General features: G+C 39.5%; 1 protein-coding gene across 2 annotated transcripts; it reads right to left on the bottom strand.

Annotated features, from left to right (window-relative positions):
* Positions 1-1018: 1018 nt before the first annotated feature.
* Positions 1019-10485, bottom strand: LOC118820163 (interferon-inducible GTPase 5-like). 2 transcript variants are annotated; one of them, XM_036588315.1, is made up of 5 exons: positions 10156-10485; positions 8262-8324; positions 7622-7799; positions 7367-7454; positions 1019-2480 (listed from the first exon to the last, which is right to left on the bottom strand). In XM_036588315.1, exon 5 carries the CDS (start codon positions 2338-2340, stop codon positions 1189-1191), a length of 1152 nt encoding a protein of 383 aa, XP_036444208.1. In that variant the 5' UTR covers positions 2341-2480; positions 7367-7454; positions 7622-7799; positions 8262-8324; positions 10156-10485; the 3' UTR covers positions 1019-1188. The 2 variants fall into 2 exon arrangements, with proteins under 2 accessions (XP_036444208.1, XP_036444207.1); XM_036588314.1 differs by lacking the exon at positions 7622-7799.
* Between the last annotated feature and the right edge of the window lie 4022 nt (positions 10486-14507).

Here is a 14507-nt window from a genome sequence, read left to right as displayed (position 1 = left end):
TAAAAGAGGAAAACTAAAAAACACAAAACAATCCTTCAGCTTAGAACGTGAATAATGCACAGCTCGTTCTCATAAGACTCTGATATAGAACCTTGGGTGTAAACTTTTCACAGCTCTGCTCACCAACCTCCCTTGATATTATCTTTTCCCTTTTAGACACTTGTTGTTTTCTTTTCTTTTCTTTTGCTAGCTTCAGTGCTTTTTCGTTTCATTCTTTTCTTTCTTCCTTTCTTTCTTTCTTTCTTTCTTTCTTTCTTTCTTTATACCCAACTGGGTGAAAGTACTGTACCGGATACCCCTCTACAAAGGTGTAACGCTGAGCTGCAGCAGCACATGTAGTTTCCAGCGCTAGGTTGTGAAAATGACCCCATTTGGGTCAATTCCTACCTAACAAAAGGTCCTATTCATTGTTGTTTACTTTAGGAGGCATAATAGTTATGTATGCATGGAAATCACTTAAACCACATTTTAGAGCCAGGTTCTCAAATCACCTTTTTTCCCTTCAAATTTAATTAAATGATGGCATTATAATTTGGTAAATATTTAAATTATTTGTTATTTAAATATATAAATGTAATTCCATTTATGCAGTTCTGTGCTCCTCAGGACGGTCAGTCAAGTAAACATTGTAATATTTTTAAATGCAATAACAACTACTCCATAAATTTAGTTTTGAAAGGAATTGTATTCAAATCACTTAAGAAAACAAAAACAAAAACAACACCTTGGTGAAAATGCAAGTATCCCAAATATGTTCCCAATCACAAAATTGACACTTTAGATATTAACATGTTTAAACAATCTGATTTGAGAAAAGTTAAACACTTTGTGTTTCTAGCAACTGAACAAAAAATCCACTGTTAAAATGTCCTAAATAGAAAAAAGAACATTTCTATGAAAGCATTTCTGCCTCATAACAAAAATATTGCAAGCATTAACAGACAGTATAAAACAAAATAAATCATGATTTATTATGCAAAACATACAAAACAAGAAAAATATTGTCATTTTTTTTTAACAAAGCAGATATTCAGAATAATTTGTAGGAATACATTTCTCCAGAATGTGCAGTAACCATGTGTGAATCAAGTATGATTTCATTATTATCTTATTACATTTTAGCTTGATTTAAAATCATTTACTCCTTTACCCTCATTTCCTGCTTTTGTTCTAATCAGTTCATTCTCCTCACTCTAACCCTGCCGCTCTCAGCACTGTTCTAGCTGTATCTGCGAGATCTTTCAATCCTCTTTGCAGGAGAGTGAATGTAAGACTAAAAGATATCAGTCCTGCTGCAGCATTTCCTACACCAGGCACCAACTTACACAGATTTTTCACAAGTGCGCTTCCAGCTAATGCAGACAGCTGCAGTCTCACTTCTGATCTTTCTGTCAGTCCCAGTACAAGTGGTGATGTAATCAAAGATTTCAGGTGTGGTTTATTCACTCGCTCTGAGAGTTTGTCAAGTGATTTTTCATCAAGGCCAAAGGAGAAGTAGCACCTTGTGAAGAAAGCTACTAAAATACCAGCATCACATGCCAGTGACAGACCAGGAACTGGAGCTGCAGCGATCCCACCAGAGAGAAGAGCTGCAGCCCAGACTGCTTTCTGAAACATTCTCACTTTTTGTTCTAGTACAGCCAGAGAGCTGACTGGCAGAGACTGCAGCAGAGCTTGGTGTTTAAGTTCTGGAAGATCTGACATCAGAGTGTCTACAAGCTTCCCAAAATCAAATTCATCAATATTCCTGGAGGATATGAGGAACACTTTGGCTTGTTTAATCTTAATTAAGTTCTTCTCACAGTTTCTTCTGATTTTTGAGAGAGTTTCTTCTTCATTGAACTGTGCTCTTTGTTCTGCATCTCGAATGTCGTTGTCTATCTTTGATCTAACAAAATAAAACAGCTTTTTCCTTTTTTGAATCTTTTTGGCCAGCTTTATGTCATTTTCTTTGAACCTTTCTGATGAGATAATAATGAAGAAATCATACTTGTCAAACTGAACTTGTTTAAGATAGGTCTTTGCCTTAAAGTTCGGGGTTCCAATTCCCGGGAGGTCCCAGAATACCACATTTGGCATTGTGGGATGTTTGTAAGGGGTTGGTTTATCAGTGGTTTCAGTAACTCCAGTTTCAGCTGCTCCTTCATCATCATCATCCAGATTTCTAATTGCGTTGATAAAAGTGGACTTTCCTGTCCCTGTTTCTCCAGTTACAGCAACGCTAAGTGAGATATTAAACAATTCTTCAATTTGCTGTTGAGCCTTCACAGTTGCTCTTTCTAAAGTGGATTCTCCAGATGGCTGTAGTGCTGCATTTATTTCAGGATTTTGACAGGCCATGGTCAAGATGTGGACAAGCTTGGATAACTTTCGGTTTTAAAAAGATGTTTGAGACAAAATCAGTGTAGATGGGCTCCAGCTGGTGCCTTAAGCTTTAACTGCAGTTTTCCCTCACTTTGTGCTTCCTTTGGAAATGGGTCCTGTAAAAACAAAAAACAAAACAAATAGAAAGAGTAGGCAGATATTTTCAGAAAGCACTAGCAACCCTCAGCTAATGAAGGCTTAGCCATTTTGCTGGATGATGATTAACTATGTTGTGTATTTTAAGTCAGACAATCATTGGCTTTGGTTACATTTTGTTTGTACCATGTTTTTCTCCATTAAAGCAACAGTAATAGTTATTTATAAGTAATTATCTAATAACAGTACAATATTTTCTCTTCTTTCTGTGCTGTAAGGGTTTCTGATCAGTTCAATGTCCACCCCCCCCAGCACTCCCTTTTAAAAAGGTCACTGCCTAGTGTGAGCTGAATCCACTGGGAGGTCACATGATCACGAACTCTCAGCAATCCACCTATCAACATTCTAGCTCGCCTGAGTATTAATTTCTGACACCTGTTTTGAGGACTATCTATGTTTGTTTACATGAGTATCTTTGAGAAGTATTGTTGCAGTTCCTGTGCATTACTGAGCCTTGTTTCAGTGTATTGCCTTTCTGGTTTGTGTTTCTGCTTGTCTTTTTGTTCACGACTTTAGCCTTATCCATTTGGACGCTCTCGTGTGTACCGACCCTCGCCTGATTTGTACTTTGATTTTGGATTCGCCCTTTATTGAACACTTTTTACTTTAGTCTGCTCTGTGCGCGTCTGACTATTCCCCAGCCATCACATAATACTTCACCACCATGCAGACGGCAGAGTTGGAGGCTATGCAAAAGGCGCTTACTAAACAGGGCCAGCTTCTTGGTCAGCATCAGCAGCTATTCGTTGGGTTTAATCAGTCTGTTGACGACTTAAAACGTAGACAAAATGAACAACAAGCCCAGTTGTCACAACTCTTGACGGGCGTGAAAGACTTATCTATACAGCTGCAGTCACTTCGTAATATTCAGCCTGCTACACAATCCACACAACCTACTGCTGCCTTTCACTGGGATGTTAATTCTACAACCCATTTTTCCGTAAGTAATCCAGACAAGTTTGATGGCTCGCCAGATAAGTGTAGTGGGTTTTTACTGCAGTGCTCGGTTTTCTTTTAGTAATTCTCAGCCGAGCTCCAATAAGGCTAAAATAGCATTTGTTGTTTCTAGGCTCACTGATAAAGCTCTTGATTGGGCCACGGCGGTTTGGCAAGACACAGAGGATCTCACATACCAACAGTTTGTAACTGAATTCTGAACTGTTTTTGACCATCCACGTGAGGGGAGAGCATGTGGGGAGTCTCTAGCCAAGATCCGTCAGGGAAATCGGTCAACGGCCGCTTATGCATTCGAATTTCGGACTCTTGCAGCTGGCAGTTGTTGGAATTAGCCAGTTCTCATAGTGGCATTTCGAAAGATCATTCTTCGGAACCCATGCAATGCGATTTCTCCAGACTGTCTCCTGAGGAAAGACTTTGAAGAAGGGGAGTAAGGGGAGTTTATGCATGTACTGTGGCGCTGCTGGTCACTTTATACGTGACTGTCGGGCTCCCCTGCACAAACTTAAGGCGCTGACCCTGGGAAAGTAGTGTGGTGAGTGCTCCCACAGAGGGGTTGGTTAAGAAGTCTTTCATGATGCCTATAACCATGTACTGCCAAGGTTCTGTTCTTTCCGCGCTAATCGATTCTGGAGCAGAGGGCAACTTTATCCATGTGGAGCTGGTCCAGGAGATGCAGATTCCACTAGAACTCCTGGAAAAGCCACTCAAGATCACCACACTGGATGGGGAGCCCATTGGACTTGGGACTGTTTCTCACATTACACTACCTATCAGAGTACATGTTAGCTCTATACATTCTGAACATATACAATTTTTTGTCCTAGATCTCTCAGAGTTGTCTGTGATTCTCAGGCTCCCTTGGTTAGAAAAACACAATCCACAAATATCCTGGTCAGAGAAGAGCATTACGGCTTGGTCAGATTACTGTCATTCACATTGTTTACAATTCCCTACTACTAGCATTTGTTCTAAATCCGTTGAAAGCCCCAACAGTGATATCCAGGTGCAAATTCCCACAGAATATTCTGACTTAGCTGAGGTATTTAGCACAAACAAGGCCACTCAGTTACCGCCACATTGTAGTTGTGATTGTGCTATTGTTCTTATAGAGGGAGCTAATCTCCCCAAAGCATGTATCTGTCCACTCACACAAGAAGAGGAGAACCTGGTACTTCAACATCTCCTCCAAAATCACTTGTATGTAAAGGGAGAAAAATGCAAATTTCTCTCATTCTTAGACTATATTATCAGTGTGTCTGGATGATCATAAGGTGGAAGCAGTAGTGAATTGGCCAACACCCACATCGATTAAGGACCTGCAGAAATTTTTGGGGTTCGGTTTTATCGTAGATTCATTTGCAATTTTAGTTCAATTGCTGCTCCTCTCACTGCTCTCCTAAAAGGTGCAGCTAAGAAGCTAATATGGAACACTAATGCCAAAGACGCAGTCCAGAAACTCAAAATAGCATTCACCACAGCCCCCATACCCAAGCATCCGGATCCATCTCTTCCGTTTGTGGTAGAGGTGGATGCATCTGAAACTGGTGTAGACGCTATACTATCACAGCGCAGTGGAAATCTGTCCAAATTATTTCCTATTGCCTTTTATTCACCCAAGCTCACACCCAGTGAACAGAATTATGGCATTGGTAACAGGGAACTTTTGGCAGTTAGGTTGGCTGTAGAAGAATGGAGATACTGTTTGGAAGGTCCTAATCATCCTTTTCTAGTGTTTACAGATCATAAGAATTTGGAATATGTACATAGTGCTAAACGCTTAAACCTTAGACAGGCACGATAGTCGCTGTTTTTCTCTCGTTTCTGTTTTAGCATCTCTTACCGACCTGGTTACCACAACACCAAGGCAGATGCTCTTTCCAGACTTCACCTGAGTGATTTGCAGGCAGAGAGGGAGGAATCCGAGCCCGAACCCATACTTCCTCCGTCAGTTCAAATTGCTACAATACGCTGGGAGGTCGATGAAGAAATTGAAAAAGTGCTAGAAAACATTCAGGTACCACAACACTGTCCAGCTAACAAGATTTATGTCCCTGTACAGTTCCGTGGTAAACTTATTACATGGGTTCATTCCTCTCTGTTGTCAGGTCACCCTGGTGAGACACATACCCAATGACTACTAAATACCCATTACTGGCGGGAGACTTTTCACCAGGACCAGACGTCCTAGGTCACACATCGCAATTGACTTTGTAACTGATTTACCACCTTCCGATGGTTTCACTACCATACTCACAATAATAGATCACTTATCTAGAGGGGCTAAATTTATTCCTTTTGAACCTCTCCCTACCGCTTTTCAGACGTCGGAAGCTATATACACACACATCTTTAGAAATTTTGGTATTCCTGAGGACATTTTGACAGGGGTTCACAGTTTACTTCATGTGTCCGGTCTGGCTTCTTTGAACACATAGGTGTAAACATCAGTCTGACATCTGGCTATCAATGGATAAATCAAGAATTGGGGAAATTTCTCAGACTGTATTGTCAAAACAATCCATCAGATTGGTCCAAGTACCTCATTTGGGCAGAAATGGCACAGCTGGATTAACACCTTTTCAGTGTATTTTAGGATATCAACCGCCACTTGCAACCTGGACTGCTCAATGTTCAGACATACCTGCAGTCAAAGAATGGATGCGATGGGGTGAGGAGGTATGGGAGCAGACACATTGTCACATTGAAACAGCCCTGCAAAGATATAAGGAACAAGCTGATCGACGTCATGGCGAGACCCCCTTCTATCAGCCTGGAGACCGGGTTTGGTTGTCGACCAGGGCCTTCAGGTTTGGGGAGGAAACTGCAGTCCAAATATATTGGTCCGTTTAAAATCATTCAGAGAATCAGTGATGTTACGTATAAACTTGAATTGCCCCCTCAGTTCCGCGCACCTAACTCTTTTCATGTCTCCTTACTCAAGCCTGTTGTCCCGGGTCCTCTGGACGAGGCTTTGCTGACGGATCCCGCCTGCACCTCGGTCCTGAGGAGAGATGCTGGGTGCCGGCTTCAGACATTCTAGACCCGGGGCTGGTGGCTGATTTCCACAGTCGGTATCCTGATAAGCCTGCTCCTCGCCGTAGAGCTAGTCCAAGGACCAGAATGCTCAGTTCCTGCCCCTTTCTGTGCCTCTGGTTGCGTTGGTTGAGGTTGTCGCGGGCGGCATTGTTCATCGGCTGGCCTGGACTCCTTGGGGGGTACTGTCGCGCCTTCTGTAGCGAAGACTGACACCCCTCACTCCGTCCAGCACTCCAACTCCCAGAATCCACTGGGAGGTCACATGATCACAAACTCTCAGCAATCTACCTATCAACATTCTAGCTCACCTGAGTATTAATTTCTGAGACTTTAGTTTTAAGGACTATATATTTTGGATTCTCCCTTTATTGAACACTTTTTACTTTAGTCTGCTCTGCACAGCTGTCACACAGGTATTAACATGTATTTGAACTTGTATGCATCATTTTTACAGTTTTTCAGTAAAAAGAGCTAATATAGAGCTGCCACCACCGACGTTTTCCTAAAATTCCTCACATTTGATTGATACTTGGTTAGACTGTGGCTCAAATTTACAGTCAGAACTTCTAGATCTATCTAGACCTTCCAGAAGGAAGGACCATCTACCTAGATATCACAGAGAAATCAATGCTGATTGAACAGTTTTCTGTTGGGGGTTTAAATTGTTTTTCTTTTGTTTCTAACCAAAACTTTTCAATGAAGTAAGAACATTACTACGAGACTCGTACAGTTTAAATACAACGTACACAATGCTTCTATTCAGTAAAAGTAAACAAAATTGACAGACTCACGCTTTTTTATTTCACAGAAATCACTAGACCTTCTCTGAAGGATCCCCTCTGGTGCTTACCTGATGAAAGTATTGGGTAAAAGGTGACAGTCTCCTTCTGATATATAGATATCCCTGCACTCTGCCCAGAGGTGAACCCACCTACTTCCTGATAGAGGGATATAAATATTAACTTACATAGGTTAGAGGGAGAAGGGCGAGATAGTGATTAGTAAAATGATACCACAAGTGACTGATTAAAGTTAGCTGCTAAAATACATGAATAGTATTCTGTAAATATTTCCTATTATATAACAACTTATCCTAAAATTTCACCTTGATGATGGCACTCCTGGAGAATTTATTCATCCAGAAAACGCTGGAGCCAATCGTATTTCACAAGTCACAGGTTTTCCGTCAGGCTGAATTCAAATCAATCCGTTTTTGTTCTTCTTCTTTTTTTACCCAGATGTTCAGTAGTATGTTATAAAAAAGCCTGAGTGATAGTAAAAATCTAAAAACAAGGTAATGTTGTTCTAATCAGTTTAGGAATGTTTTATTAGTTGGAACATCAGAACAGAGACATTTGTCCATTTTAATTTTACCTTCTCAGTCCTGTTCATTTGTACAAGAAAGCTTGTTAAAATATATGATTATGGGAAGTTGTGGAGAGAACTGTTCATTTGTTTTGTGGGAAAAAAAGGATTTTGTTTCAATGTAAATTGAGACCTTTTCTGTTAGAATTCCTCACATACAAAAGACAAAAGGTCCCAGTTGTCACAATACCCCAGAAATATCATTTATTTGAGTTTTCTTCATTAAGGCACAGAGTTATTCACTGGAGTTCGACTAGCATTCGTGTTACATGCTAGCTACAGCCATCATTATCTTTGGCTGTAGAAAAAAAAAGGTATTTGAAATGATAGACATGTTCATGTGTAATAATGTATATTCATATCATTATGATGTTTTGTACCTGTAAGAATTCTCACCACTTTTATAAACGCCACTAGGTTGTGGTTGTTGCAGCAGAATTTTTCTGTGAACAAAAAGCCAGCGGTCAAGAGCACAACTTCACCATTCAGTTACACTCAAATGTCTGAGGTTGAGGGATAAATAAGAAAACAGGGGTAACCTCGGTCAGATTCAAGAGTATAATCTACAGATTAACATAGATTAACATAACAATTACAACTGAAATTCTACATGAAATAAGATAAATGCTTCTGAATTCATACTGAGAAAATAAAAAAGCACAGAGAAATACAAATTAATGAATGGTATCTTTTGACACATCAATTATACCTCAGCTAGGCCTTCCTCAGCTCCACTGACCATATAGTCTCACTCTGTAGTTCTACAGTTACAGACTGTAGTCCATCTGTTTCTCTGATACTTTGTTACCCTGTTCTTCAATACATGAAAGCATGAAAAGGATAATTCTTTCATATACACAAGCACATATACACATTGTCTCATATGCTCTCCTCTATGATACTCACTGTATATTTATCCTGCCCTTGTTTAGCTAAATCTGACATGTTCGGGTGCCCCTAACAAGATTCAGTCAGAACAAACAGGCAGCATTTTATGCTATTAAAATGCTATTTGTGACTCTAACTTAGGCTATACAGGCCCACAACTACACCTGCACATATCTAGCATTTCAAATATCATAGCATATTGATGTTTATCATAGTGTATGCAAATCCTGTTGCCTGCAAACCAGATCAAACCAGCCATCAGCTGCACAGCACTTGGCACACCAGTGTCAACAACATTTCAAACTCATCAAAACATTTTTTCTTTCAGGGGTACAGTCATGCTGCGACAGGAAAAGGCAACAAGTGTTTGTCTTGTTGATTTCATCATCCACCTGTTAGTAATGGGTGTGACTGAAACACCTGAAATCAATCACTGGGGGGAGGTCCACTTACTTTTGGTCATATAGTGTGTTTCATTTTGAAAGTTCTAGTAAATAATTTTGCTCTTTTAACACAGCGGCACCAGTTAGTTAACTTGCTGCAGACCTCGTTTCCTTGCAGGCACCGCTCTGTTACTATTCTTACCTGATTCACTTTCACTTCGTTATAAAACAAACACTGTTCAGTTATTTTAGCTTGTTGTTGGTAACACATCTTTGGTAAATAAAGTTTAGACAGTGGAATTCCATGACTTTTCGTGACTTTTCCATGACGTAAAATGAAATGCTAAACATGCAGAACATTTATCATAGTGCTGTGTGATGTCTATGCAACTATACTTTAATTCCATATGATAATGTGTTCCAGTTTCCATAAAATTTGAGAAATATGTGACAGATACATTACATATGGTCGCTGTCCAAAGAAAAACAAGTATCTCCAAAATGGTACCTTTACAGGAAAGGGCAGAAATGTCCTTTACTTTTAATGTGAGTCAATGTAAAGATATTTTATTCTAAGTCATTTTAGAGCACTGCTATTGGTCCATTCATCATGAAATTTCCAAGCAGCATATTAGACAGTCACCTTATTGAAACAGTGCAGAAAACTAACAATCAACAAAAATGGAGATACATGTTTTTCTTTGGACAGTGACGATACATAACAAAAGTCAGAGTTGCTAAATGGTTTATTTTTAGTTTTTCATTTATTTCATTTCACTCATGGTATCCAAGCCCTGACAGTTAACTGTAATGCAAGTCGTTTATTTAAAATCCATAAAAATAAATACAAGTAAATAATGGTAAAAAGGACTATTAGTTGTTGACTATAAAAAAGATGAAAGTCAGTTTTTACTATTAAAAATTTTGTTTTGACAATTTAACCATTTTATGTATTCCTTTGCAGAGTGACTTCAGAATGAAGAAGTACAAAAGATAAACTTACCTTGAAAATAAGATGTATGCCCTTCAGGTGTGAGTACCTATTTGAAACCTGTTTCTCATGTTGGAGTAACATATACTTTTCATATTGCTGATATGGGTGTGGCTACACAGGCTGAAATTAAGGCCTTTGCTCAGCAACAGATAATGGAAACTTCCATGTTTGTTCTCTCTCTCTCTTTTTCTCTTTGTCCCACACCTGCACCAGCAGGGCCTCCACCCACCACATCTTTTTCCCCGTACCTGAAATGACCTTAATCTAGTAAAAAAACCTTGGTCTGGATTCACTGTAGTATTTTGAACCTTTTTTTTTTTTTAAATTTTGCTTTGACTATTTAACCATTTTATGCCGTCTTTTTCAGTGTGACAAAATGAAAAGGTACAATAGATTAATTTATTTTAAATGAAAGGTGTCAATCTTCAGGTGTCAGTAGGGTATTGGAACCTGTTTTGTATGTTTTGTATGTCACAAAAAGTGACAAAACTGGTTTTGATTCTGATCTTATTTTCCTTGGAATGACACAAAACCTCCCCCAAGTCTTTCTGCTTTTCAGTCTAGTTTTTAACTATACTGCATTTGCTTAGTAAATAAACTCACTGAACTGAATAATACTGCAGTTTTAGTTTCAGTGTAGCAACATTTTTTATTTTCCTTATAAAATCACTACATGTTCTCCAGGAGTTGAACCTTGATTTCTGAACCTTTTTGCTGCTCAAAAGTGTACAAATTTGTCATCTTTATGTTTCAAATATTGCTCCACATAGATTTGGCCAGTGTGTTAAATGTGAGATCAGTGACCGTTTGTTTGAGGCTTGATATCAGCTGCTCCACTTTCTCCGTAGTTCTACATCATGCATTATTTAAATACCTAATTTTTCAAAGGATGTACGCATTGCACATATGAAGCATGGATAATGAGGCCACTTACAATCACTTTTTTGTTCCCTCTGGTCAACCTCGGAACCCCTAGGAGAAACCACTGGTGCAGGCAATACATCAAAGACAGCCAGAGCCAGTGCCATTTAGGGCTGTATGAATAATGCTATTTGGTTGAAAGAAAGAGAAGAAAGAATAAATGTGTCAAGAAAATAAATGAAACAACATAAGAGGGGACAGCCAGGAGGGGTGATCACAATAGATGGATGAAAGACTTATGAAAGAAACACATGGCTTGCATACACATTTTTGGCATGAGTATAGGGATTTAGAAGGAAATGAATGCTGGCAATCAGAAGAACTAATTCATAAGAACTTGTGGCTGCTGAGATCCTGGTGCATGCTTTCATTACGTCTAGGCTAGACTACTGCAATTCTCTACACAGAATATAGATTTGTTTATGTACGATTATATGGAACATATAACATAGACTATTATACAGAACATAGATTTGTTTTTCTCAATTAAGCACCACACAATCCAGCTGCACTCATTTCTAAACAATATCAACCATAGAAAAGGTTGATCTGGTCAGTTAAGTTGATGATTGTTGGACTGAAAATACATGTTATCCAGGCTTTTGATATCAGGCTTGTAAATGAAAGAGATTACTGGCTTTCATGCTACCAAACACTGAAACTACTCTGTGATGCCTGCAGCTATACACATGGTATTATGAATGTGGTTGGGAATTTCCTGATACATTCATCACTATGAGATTTGATTTCCGCCAAGGGAAAATGCATTGTTGAGTCAGACAGTCTCTGACTGTTCCTGTGAGGATCACCTTACACTGTTTAAAACAATATGATAAAAAGGCAAAATTAAGAGATAAATTCTTGTTGAAGTAACTTACATCATCAAGATTCCTCTGTAATGGCTGAATGATTATTGTTGCAGGACCTATTTGAGACTGTGGATCTTTGAAATATCTGACATTAAATCCTTCAGTGTATGACATTCAGCCATCGTCTCTTAGTTGTACGAGAAAATCTCATATCCACCACCCTGTTCCAGTTTGGGATATGCCTCTAGAATTAACCTTTGGAACTCATCTGTACTTTTGTGGCTGCCTTGTAAGAGGAAAAATAACGCTGGTCATACATTAAAAAGAATATCATTAACAACTTACTATCAACCAGGTGTGCAGAAACAGCTAGACCAGGTGGAGCTTGACTGGACAGCTGTAGCAGAGTTCGACTGGACAGCTGCTTATGTCGATGCTGCAGAAACACCGATAGCTAGGTCAGGACAGCTGTAGGTCATTTTTTAATTAAAGGTATATTGATTATGATTATGTGCTATGACTGTATTATCTTTTAACAGAAATGAATGAACACAAGAAACTTATGGTTATTAGGTTGGTCTGCGATATCCCGAAGAACCTGAGAAGGTGTTTAGGTTCCCAAATTGCAATCGTCTTGTATTTTGCTTATATACTATTGATCTGCTGTTTATTAGACTCTGGTCTGCCTCGCAAGCCATATATTAGACAGTGGACTGATGAGTGAAAGGTGGAACCTTTTGAAAGACATGGGTCCCATTACATCTGGCATAAAGCTAACAGCGCATTCCACCATAAGAACATCATACCAACAGTGAAACATGGTGGTGGTAGTGTGATGGTCTGAGGCTGCTTTGCTTCTGCAGGACCTGGACGACTTGTTATAAATGATGGAACCATGAATTCTGCTCTCTATCAGAAAATCCTGAAGGAGAATGTCCGACCGTCAGTTCGTGACCTACAGCTCAAGCTCAGTTAGGTTATGCAGCATGCCAATGATCCAAAGCACACAAGCAAGTCCATCTCTGCATGGCTCAATTAAGGTTTTGGAGTGTCCAAGTCAAACTCCTGACTTGAATCCCATTGATATGCTGTGGTGAGACCTTAAACAAGCAGTTCATGCTCGAAGCGATTTAAAAGACTCATCATAAGTTATTGCAAATGTTTGAATGCAGTTGTTAAAGCCAAGGGTGGCACAACCAGTAATATGGTTTAGGGAGCAATTACATTTTGAATAAATCTTTGAATAAATCTTTAATAAATGAAAGCATCATGTCAAACCTGCATTTTGTGTTTACTCATGTTGTCTTTATCTTATATTTAAAATTAGTTGGATGATGTTAAACATTTATATGTGACAAATGAGCAAAAATAGAAGAAATCAGGTGGGGGCAAATACTTTTTCACAGCACTGTACCTCCTATGGTGAATGGGGATAATTTTAAGAGAGTGAGTTTAGATTTCTCTTTCCTCTTCCTCATAATATTTAATATGCACATTCAGTTCCTAAAAAGCTGGGACAGTAAGAGGTGTGTCTGGTAGTTCCTGGCGAGTGCTACACATACCGCGTTCAGTGTGAAAGCAGCTTGACTCATTATACCATAAAACACTGATCAGACACAACATCATGACCACCTCCTTGTTTCTACACTCATTGTCCATTTTATCAGCTCCACTTACTATATAGGTGCACTTTGTAGTTCTACAGTTACAGACTGTAGTCCATCTGTTTCTCTGATACTTTGTTAGCCCCCTTTTACCCTGTTCTTCAGTGGTCAGGACCCCCATGGACCCTCACAGAGCAGGTACTGTTTGGGTGATGGGTCATTCTCAGCACTGCAGTAACACTGACGTGGGGGTGGAGTGTTAGTGTGTGTTGTGCTTGTATGAGTGGATCAGATACAGCAGTGCTGCTGGAGTTTTTAAAGGGCGCTGCCCACAGGACGCTATTGGCTGGATGTTTTTGGTTGGTGGACTATTCTCAGGGCAGCAGGAACACTGAGGTGTTTAAAAACTCCAGCAGCACTGCTCCACCACACACATACAACATAGCTGTAGGGCCTGCAGAACTCCTGTGTTGATCTAGAACCAGAATGGACTAATGCCCAGAGGCCTCACTTATAAATGGTGTGTACGCACAAAAAAACGGGTCTGGAATGTGCATTTCTCACAGAGAAACCAGGAGTTATAAAGAAATAATTGGCGGGAAAATGAGAGTTCATTTACGGAAGCTTTGACTCATGTCGAGCAGCTAAATGCAGCTAAAAATGCAGCTAAATGCGCAAACCATCCTGACACATATCAGTTCATCCTGCATTAAACTCCATAACAGGCCACCGAGTCATGAGGCATTGTTTTGTTTGATGAGTTGATTGATTCATTTGGGTACACAAGTCAATTAGCCTTTTTCTATGTATTGACATCTATTGCTTCAAACAACTTCTTGATCCCCCCCTCCTAAAGACATAGGACAATGTTATGGGCTGGTAACAGTTGCAGATAAATACCTAAATATAGCCTAAAGAGCTATAAAGTCATTTTTTTCCTTCTTTCCTTCTGCCATTGTCACCACATTCCCACTCAATAATGAATGGGACCACCCATATTTAAGCATTCATGGGGTAATTTGCAGGG

Source organism: Colossoma macropomum, unplaced genomic scaffold (assembly GCF_904425465.1).
Source record: "Colossoma macropomum unplaced genomic scaffold, Colossoma_macropomum, whole genome shotgun sequence".
Lineage (NCBI taxonomy): Eukaryota > Metazoa > Chordata > Actinopteri > Characiformes > Serrasalmidae > Colossoma > Colossoma macropomum.
This window is presented reverse-complemented; position numbering and strand designations above follow the sequence as displayed.